The 9,256-nt window shown below is 59.0% G+C and overlaps 1 protein-coding gene across 1 annotated transcript; it reads right to left on the reverse strand.

Moving 5' to 3' along the window:
• Positions 1 to 5,814: 5,814 nt before the first annotated feature.
• DLX5 (distal-less homeobox 5) lies at positions 5,815 to 8,546 on the reverse strand. Its single transcript, XM_059843501.1, has 3 exons — positions 8,064 to 8,546; positions 6,743 to 6,927; positions 5,815 to 6,513 (listed from the first exon to the last, which is right to left on the reverse strand). Exons 1-3 carry the CDS (start codon positions 8,416 to 8,418, stop codon positions 6,181 to 6,183), a joined length of 873 nt encoding a protein of 290 aa, XP_059699484.1. The 5' UTR covers positions 8,419 to 8,546; the 3' UTR covers positions 5,815 to 6,180.
• Between the last annotated feature and the right edge of the window lie 710 nt (positions 8,547 to 9,256).

Below are 9,256 nucleotides of genomic sequence, written 5' to 3' on the forward strand. Positions count from 1 at the left end.
GCTCGTCCTCCCCCGCACGCCGCGCGTGGGTGCCGGCGCGGAAAGCCTCTGGCTGCGTCGTGCCCTCCTCCCCCGCGAGTGATTCCTCAAATAGACTCAGAAGAAGCCCAGACAACAAGCGAGGGAGCGAGCAAATAAACGATAACAATAATAATAAGAGCCCCATTAGCTTAGTGGCGTGGGAGAAGGTGGGAAAGGTAGGCCTTCCCGGGAGCGGGGTGGGAGTGAATGGCAGCAGCGGCTCCCACTCGCGCAGCAGCCGCCCCGGGAGACTCTCGTGAAACAGCGTCATCTATGGATGGAGTAGCGGCAGCTCCCCACGCCTGAACCAAACCTGCCGCCGCCGGGCTGCCAGCGCCGGCTCCGGCACCGCCCGCCCGCCCGCCGCCGGGCTCCGCCGCCCCGGGCCGCGGAGAGCAGCGGAAAGGCGCTGCCACCGCCCCGCCGCGGGCACGGGCGGACGGGGCTGGCCCGGGGTTCGCACGGCTTCTCGGCCGGCCGCCGAGTCCCGCGCTGCCCCTCCGGCAGCCCGTCCCGTCGGGGCTCCCGCCGCATCCCCGCCGCCCCCGGCAGCATGGGGGGAAAGGGGGCGCTTATCTGTCGGGGTCCGGCCGGGGAGGGAAACCACCTGCGCGAGAATGACCGCCGATGTGGGGGAGCAAAGACGGAGCGTACCTCGACGGGCAAGGCGCGGAGCAGCCACAAACCAGCCCCAAACCCGAGCGAGCCCCAAAACTTACCCCTCTGAAAATCTGCTAAGCAAGGATCGGGGTCTAGAAATCTGTACTGAACAGAAGCAGTGGAGAATATTTTTCTGAGTCTCAGGGCAGAAGCTCTTTCTCTATATTCTTGGTTGAGTGAGCACATCCAGGTGTGAAATTGTTTGCACACCCCAGCACCTCTTATATTGCCAGCAAAATTAGCTGTTATTACTGTCACTGTTTAGTGATGGTTAGCTTGATAAAAAAAACCTGCTGTAATCAAGACCTGGCGCATCTTTGCAAATTACAGATAATTGTAAACGTCCAGATTATGATAATAGCATCCTAATCCAGCCTGCAATATAATTATTACAGAGTGTTACATCTGAAACTGTCCAGTAGGGCTAATTCAGCCATTATTTAGACCCTATTTTTGCACTGCAAATGGGTTGCTGAGTTGAAAATGTACGATTGTAATTTCACGGGGCACTCAATGAGTAATGGTATAGGGAGGGAAAAATACAAAAGTGAAATGTGAACAGTAGCGATCAAATCAAACTCTGAAGGACAAAAGGCTGTTTGATTCATAGGGAATGAGAAGAGCGGGAATTAAGAAAATAGCAAATCAGTGGTCTGCAGCGTTACGTGTCCAAATCTCAACGACTGCGAGCCTGATGTGCAGTCAGGGACTGCTGCTTCGGCTCCCGCCTTGCATCAGTCCGCCTCTCGGCTCGGCTCTTCCCGGCAGCCTCTCCCCGGCACCCGAAGCATCCCCGAGCTCCCCACCCATCCCCAAAAGAGGGCTCGCCATTGTCTTGTGCCTCCTCTCAGGTGGCTGAACGTCACTTTCGGGCAAGAAGCCTCGGGAGCCTCGGAACCGGGCGGAGGAGAGCGCGGGGTGCGGGATGCCAGCGCCGGGCACTCCGCCTCGGGCTGTGCAGCCGGTGGCCTTTTGCGCACCCGCGCACCCGCTGGACCGGTCCTCAGGGGTCCTTAGGGAAATTATCACAGAACCGACTCAATTGTAATTAATTAATCAAAAGAGCCCGGCTAACAGGACTACCTGCAGCTAGCGAGGTTAACTCACTGGGCTAGTTGGCTTTCGACTCCTGATTAACTTTTATTAACCCTGGACACGATATACACAAACCCGCTTCATTTTTTAATGACCTAAATCATCAAAGCGCGGCTGCCGCCGGACCGGTTGGTCTCCGGTTAGTCTCCGCAGGGTCCAGATGAGAAGAGGGAGCCCCCGGGGCCGGCCCCATGGGCAGGAGGGCTGCCTCCCCGGCCCATGCTGGCTTCTCCCGACCGCAGCAGCTCCTGACAGCCCGCAGTCTACCTCCACGCCCTTTTCTCCACGCGCATTAGTAAAAACCAAGAGAATAAAAGAAAGCTCGACGGATAGCGCGAGGCGAAAACCCTATAAACCGCGTTATACGGTACGTATCGATGAGACTGTAAAGATCTCCTGGAATGGAGGGCTAGCTCCGCAAGCAGGCAGATGATGCCGCTGCAGAGCACGAAGCCGGGTCAGCATCCGGCCGGGAGAGGCTGGCTGAGCCATCCTGCAAAACACAGGGTGAGGTTTAGACAGCCTCTCCGGCAGCGCCGAGGGGCAGGCGGCAGCGGAAGAGGAGCGAGAAGCCATCCCCAAGCTCTTCTTCGCCAAATGCCCAATCTGTCGCAGGTTCTGGCCGGGGCTGGCACTCTGGGCCCTCACCTGATGGTGATTAAGAAGGTGAGGGAGCCGTGAATTTTACCCGCAGCTTGGAAGGTCGTGCCAGTGGAAGGTGTTCTCACAGAGAGCCGGGGCGTGGGTGCGTGGCGGGATTTATCAGGTCTGTATTCCAGGCAGATAAACTATTGTTTATCATCCTCCCTGAATCGCATATAAATAGACGCACCACCGAACAAAGAGAACTATTTAACTGATGCAACACAGTTTCTCCCTAAAGAGAGAGAGGCTTAATGTAAACTTCGCGTTTCCTATTTTCACAGCTCTTATCTGACCTATAAAACAGGTTATTGAGTAACTGCAAGCAATCGCTCAAATGACTGAAAGCAAGAAGAGGGGGTTCCCACACACTCCCCCCTCCCGCCCCGATTTTCCTGAAGCAATAGATCTCCGTTCCTTAATCCACAACTGAAACACCTAAAGTCTGTCAGTCGCAAAAATGCGTGGCAGAAATCTTTAATTGATGCCACATGTGGGATGCACTCTGGGGACACAGCGCTGCCGGCGGTGGAGCGGGCAGAGCGCGGAGGCCCGCGCAGGCAGCGCGGCCGCGGGGGAGCGAATGCCCGGGTGACACCGAGAGGAGTAAGAGGGCGACAGGAACGCCTGACAAGCGGGCTGCCCTGCCGCCGTGACAGGTTGGAGGGGGTGTTTTTTCTTTCCCCGGGAAGGAGCGGGAGGGAAACCGAGGCGCCCGGCGACGAGACAGCACTTCCCGGCTGAAGGCTGTGCCCGCGGGCGTTGCGGGCTGATGCCCGGGCAGGAGCGGGGGCCTCGGGCGGAAGCGGGAAGGTGCTCCTCCCGCCGCCGTGGGAGGGGGTGGCGGGCACTGTGTGTGTCTGCGTGTGGGTGATGTAGGTGTGCGTCCCAGCCGAGGGCTAGGGCAGCCGGGGGTGGATATGCTGCGGGTGTCAGCAGCATACTCCCCCAAGGGGGGCAGGCGGTGTCAGGAGCTCTCGATCTGGGGAAGCGGGGGCTGTAGGCTGCTCTGTGCGTGTGTGTCTGTGTGTCTGCGCGCCTGTGTGTGTGTGTCTGTGTGTGTGTGTGTGTGTGTGTGTGTGTGTGTGTGTGTGTCAGGCCCTGTGGCTCAGCCCTGGAGCCGCTCGGCACCCACAGGAATGTGGCTCCTCTCGGCTCCCCAAACTGCCCCGGCTCCACATGGAAGTGGCCGCCAGGAAAACAGAAGGGAGGGGAAGAGGGGGAAGGGCGGGGAAAGCCCCGAGCCAGCAATCCGCCGAGCCCAAACCCAGCATCAGACAAAGGACAGTTCATGCCATCCCTTTCCCGGGGAAGCAAGGGGGGAGGCCTGGCCAAGCTAGGCTCCAGGGGGTGCACCCAGGCGGGAAGAGGCGCCGGGGTGTGCCTGCCTGTGTATGCGGGGACAGAGGGGACAGGAGCATCCATCCCCTCGGCCCGGGGCTCACCCGGAGGGACGGGCGGCCGTAGACTCTGAGTGTTCATCGAGGTTGGATCCACGCGACGGGGAGCCCCGGCGAGGGCATTTCTTTCTTATCCTCTCCAGGGGAGGGATGCCAGGCTTTTCCCGACCTGCCCAACACCAACCCGCTCTGGGAGGAGGAGAAATTAAGCAGGAAGGGGGACCGGCATGGAAACCAAGCCGAACTGATTCGGCTGGCTTAGAGAGGCGAGCGATGCCTAGTCCAGCGGCCGCGGTGTAAATTCCCATTTCTGCCCGGTATGCTGCTTGCCGGCATTCCGCCTTCCCGGAGCTGTTTCGGTGCTGTCCGTCCGGGCCGTCCCGACCCCGGCAGGTTACCGTAACCCAACAGCCCCGCGGCAGCTCCTCAAAGAAAGGGGTGGGTGGACCCACCTGGGAAATTGACTTCCACCTCTTGTGTCCAAACCTTTCTGTAAAGAGAAGTGACCTCCGGGTGGGGAGAATTTCTTAGTGCAGGTTGAATGCTTGTCTAGAGGGAAATGAGGAAAAGAGCGGAAGAAAATGAAAGGGTCAAGCTTTAAAAAATTTTTTTGCACAGGATGGAAGTGAGCAGAAGAGATGAAGCCGAGTTCTTCGTCAGCCCCAGAGTCGCGGGAAGTCCCTGAAACCTTGCGAGTTAAATGAGCAGGAGACGGTCCCCAGAACGGCGGAAGAGATGGGGAACGGCGGGGCACCGCGGCAGGGCGGCCGCTCTCCGGCAGCGGGCAGGGGTGGGCAGCCCGAGGCGGCCCCCGCCGCCCTGCCTCCAGCACCCCCGCAGCCTCCCCGGCGTGCAGGGAGCACAACTGAACAAACTGGTCTATTGTACTGCAAGACATTTACCAACCCCCAAACCTGCTACAAAACAGCAAACGCGGGCTTCTTTCTTTGGGGAGAAAACTGCGCAAACCACACTCACGCACACGCACAAAACATGGCAGGCAGGAGAGGAAGGAGAAAAAAGGAGGGGGAGGGCAGCGGGGAGGAAGACTGGAGATAGGTAAGTGCGCCCCAGGGCAGGAGCGTGCCTTTTCAGGCCTCGCCTCCCCCCTTCCAGCACTCTCCCCGCCAGCCTCAGCTGCCAGAGGGGCATCTTTCATCTCGGGGATCCTTCCAGCGACGCCTTTGGCACGTTCGCTGCTGTCGCCGTACCCCGCAAGGCCGTGAGTTACCGCCGCCCTCTAGGATGGGGGTCCCCGTGGGAACGTGAGCCGCCGCGGGGGCCCCGGGCCAGGATGTCGACTGGGAGAGAGCCCATGCTCAGTGCGAGGAGTCCGCGCCACGGGCAGCACTCTGGCCATGTGGCCCCTGCCGTGCCTCCAGCACTGGGCAGCGCTAGCGACTGCTTTGATGCAAAGGTTTTTCCCTAAAACGTGTAGAAATAAAACAAAAACAATAAAAGTACCTCTGAAACGTTCCTCCTTCAGTCGAAGCCGCCGCAGGCTTTTAGCAGGAGCGAGGGGAGCGGGGCCCTCATTTTATTCTTTTCTCATATTTAGTGGCTCCCTTTGACGGAAACGTAATTTGTATAATTAGCCGAGCGCACACGGGCGACTGATGGGCTGTGGAGTGTGCAGCTCTCGACGCTAATTGCTCTCAGGAAAGGATTCAGGGCGGCTTAAGGCGAGAGATTCGCTTTCTCGCATCAGGATGGGCAGCTTTCCCTTCAGCTTACAGCACTGTGCAGTGAGATGTACGCGGTCTTGCCAGAGCCCCTTTCCCAGCGGGGAGAGAGCACCGCCGCCCTCGGCTCGCCCGTGGGTACCTGCAAGGGCCAGATCCTGCCAGCACGCCCGGACTGTGGTGGCACTGCAAGGCACCGGAACAGATTACGAATTCCCAGCTCCCGTCCTCTTTCCTCACTTTCTTTCTGAAAGCAAATCAGTATTATATTTTTTTCCCCTCTTATTAATAGAAAAAGGGGTAATTTGGAAACATTTCTCTTGGTCGAAATAATTTTATTTTATTCAGAATATACAGTTTAATTCCTCTATCTACAATTATTTACAGGGTTAAAATAACATTGAAAAAAGTCTCTGGAAAAGTTGAGGTCATAGATTTCAAGGCACCAATGATAGTGTCCACAGCTGAGCCAAAAAACGTCCGTATTGTATAAAAAAGGGTTTCCTTTGAAATGCAATAAGTTACATGCACAAGCTTTACACATTTTAATCTTTTTGTTTGTTTCTTTTCCCTTTTAAAAATTCCCCATATGCATTCCTTTCGTTATTATTCCTCAACAGTAAAACACAGGAGTCCAAGGAACAACAACAACAAAAAAATAAAATAATTAGGGTCAGGCTCTAATAAATCGTCCCAGAGGCCAGCGCTAACGGGTGCTGTAGGGAGCCGTGGGGTTGGAGATGAGAGTTGATGGAGTTGGCAGTGGGGTACCAGGAAGTGGAGCTCTCCAGGTAGCTGGATGCAGGGGACGGGTTGGAGTTTGGAGGGTGAGCGTGTGCGTGGGCATGGTGGCTGAGGGAGCGGGACGAGCCCTGAGGTTCCCAAACCGCAGGTGACTGTGGAGAGTTGCAGGCCATGGGGTCGCTGGAGCTGGGGCTGTGCTCCGGAGGCATCTCCCCGTTTTTCATGATCTTCTTGATCTTGGATCTTTTATTCTGAAACCAGATTTTCACCTGGGAGCGGGGCAGGAGGAGAGGAGAAGGGAGGAAAGGGGGAGTGGGGAGGGAAAACGACACCATTAATGCCCGCCTGGCAAGCCGGTGCTTCGCGGCTGCGGAGCCCCGCCGCCCTCCCGCCCCTCCGCGGGGACCGATCCAGCCCTTCCCGCCGCGCCTGGGTGAGCCCGGGTTCTGGACCCGCCGGGCCGGGCCGGGCCGGGCCGGGCCGGGCCGCTCGCGGTACCTGTGTTTGCGTGAGTCCCAGGGAGGCTGCCAGCTCGGCCCGCTCGGGCAGGGCGAGGTACTGGGTCTTCTGAAACCTCCTCTGCAACGCTGCCAGCTGAAAGCTGGAATAAATAGTCCGGGGTTTGCGCACTTTCTTTGGTTTGCCGTTCACCATCCGCACCTCGGGTTCCGCCACCTCCTTCTCTGCATGGGCGCAAGAGCGGGAGAGAGACGCAGACTTGTTAAGTTTGGGACAGGCTCCGCTCCGCGCCGCCGGGGCGGCATCCCGCCCGCGGGCCGGGCCGGGCCGGGCAGCGGCGCCGGCCCGACGGGCCCCTGCGGCTCCCCCCGGGGCTCCCGCAGCCGGGCGGCGGCCCCGCGCAGCCTCCTCCGGCTCCCCGCGGTGAGACGGGGGGGGAACCCGCTCCCTCTGCACCGGCCTCGGCCACCCCCGGCCCTCCTCCTCCGCCTCCCACGCCCGCCCCGGGCATCCAGCCGGGCGCGCAGCGCTGCGCGGGCGGGAGCGCAGGGCATGCGCGGGCGGTGGGAGGATGCTTGGGGCCCTGCTGGGAAGAGCTCTGTCCGGAGCGAAGTCGGACTCAAGGCATCGACCACTTCCTCCGCACACCCGAGCCATCCCCCTGCCGCCGCCGGCGTGTCCCCAAGCGCCGCCGCGACCACACTCGTCCCAGCCAAGCCCCAGCCGCTTGGCTTTACCACGGCTGTTTATTTTTTTTCCCTCCCTGACGCCTTCTTCTTCTTTGTTTTTTTCTTTTTTTCCTTTTTCCCCTTTTCTTTCTTTTTTTTCCCCTACAGCACGTTACAAAGAAGTAAAGCACTAAAACCGCGACGCTTTCTGGCGAAAAACCCTCCCGGCTTCACAGCCCCGCCACTGCTGGTCTCCCCCTCCCAGTCTCCTCCCCCGCCCCTCCAGCACAGGGGGAAGGAAACTTTCTTCAACACCGCGAACCTGAGTTTGAGACACGCAACAAGGCTCTGCTATTTTCTCCCTCTTCCTGCGGGGGGAAGGAGGAGGGAGGTAGCCGTGGGGGCCCGGGGGCAGCTGACAGAAGCGCTAAAGCCCTAGTCCTACAATCTGTAGTTTAGATCATGCGAGCTGGTCAAAAGAAGTAGACGAGTAAACCAGTTCTTCACTTTTTTTTCACTTCCAATTTTCTCCCCCCCCCCCCCCCATTTATTTATTTATTTTTAGTTTCCCTTCTGGTTCAGGGAAAGCCGCATCCCCGTGCCCCGTGGGTCAGGGATCTACCGGGGCGCGCTCCCCCAGTCTCCTCAAAGCCGCGGGAGCTTTCCGCACACCCCGGGGCCCCGGCCCTTACCTGGCTGGCTGGCGGAGCTCTGGACACGGTTGTAAGCCCCGCTGTACTGGTGGTAGGGGCTGGCGTAGCTGTAGTCTGCATAGGCTTTGGCAGGATAGTTCCCGGCAGATCCGTTCATGCCGTGGTACTGGTACTGGTAGGGGTTGAGCGCTTTGCCGTAGGAAGCCGAGGTAGGCGAGCAGTAGCCGTGCGGGGCTCCCCCCGCCGGGCTGTAGTAGTCGGAATCCGTAGCGGAGGACTCGGGTAAAGTGGGAGATTCCTGGGACGGGTGGTGCATGGCTGCAGCCGTCTGGAAAGGAGCTTGGAAGTCGCCGGATCTGATGTTGGGGACCCTTCTGTCAAATACTCCTGTCATAGCTCGGAGCCGGCGGCGGGCTGGGGCTGGCGGCGGGGCTGCTCGGGTCTAAGCAGACATGTCTGGGGGAGGAGGCTGCGGCGCGGTGTCTGTCTCCGGCAGACTGCTGGCTGGGGCGCAGCATAGGCTTGGTTAAATCCTTAATTGCGCTCTTACGCACAGCAGGGTGGATCGGGTTCCATTGGCCAGAGCAATCGGGAGCAGCGACACCCTAACTCGTCCAACTAGTTTAGCACAACAAAGCTTTGGCTTAAAAAAAAAAAAAAAAAAAAAGGAGGGGAAAAAAAAAAGGAGGAAAAAAAGTCCCATTCAACCTCTTTTTAAAGTGAATACCAACAGCAATCTCCAAGTCGGAGCGCCGCGATTTGGAGGTTTCCGGCTCCCCCCACCACTGTAGCCGGCCGGCGAGGGGGCTCGGCCAGCCCCGCCGCCCTGCAGCCCGGTGCCCCCGCACCTCCACCCGCAGCGCCCTGGGGGAGGGCTGCAGCCACGCCGCTCGGATTTGCCGTCCGGTCCCCCTTGGCTACGTTGATGGCTTGGGAACACCGCACCGGGCGCTCCTGGCTCCAACTCGATTTCTGATCTGGTGACAATAACCATTAGCGTCTGACCGTGCTGTTTCCCTCGGACCGTCCTTCTTTCCCGGGGAAAAGTCCGGGACCTCCGCGCTAAATACAGTAAACCCTATTACCCCCAAGTACCTTGAATTTTAGTTACATCATTTCCTGCATTTCCAAGACCCCAGCACGGCCCGGAGCCAGCGGGAGACTCCCGGCATAATGCCATGCCGTGGGGGCGTGGGGGAGCTGCTAGTGGCACCATACGGCCTAGGGGCACC

Source organism: Haemorhous mexicanus, chromosome 1 (genome assembly GCF_027477595.1).
Source record: "Haemorhous mexicanus isolate bHaeMex1 chromosome 1, bHaeMex1.pri, whole genome shotgun sequence".
Classification (NCBI taxonomy): domain Eukaryota; kingdom Metazoa; phylum Chordata; class Aves; order Passeriformes; family Fringillidae; genus Haemorhous; species Haemorhous mexicanus.

Excerpts from the sequence above, each read along its gene's own strand:
- DLX5 (XM_059843501.1), bottom strand. The coding sequence starts at position 8,418 with ATGACAGGAGTATTTGACAGAAGGGTCCCCAACATCAGATCCGGCGAC. Across the intron at positions 6,928-8,063 it reads GAGCTCCGCCAGCCAGCCAG|AGAAGGAGGTGGCGGAACCC; the intron begins GTAAGGGCCGGG and ends GCGCCCATGCAG. Across the intron at positions 6,514-6,742 it reads TGGGACTCACGCAAACACAG|GTGAAAATCTGGTTTCAGAA; the intron begins GTACCGCGAGCG and ends CCCCGCTCCCAG.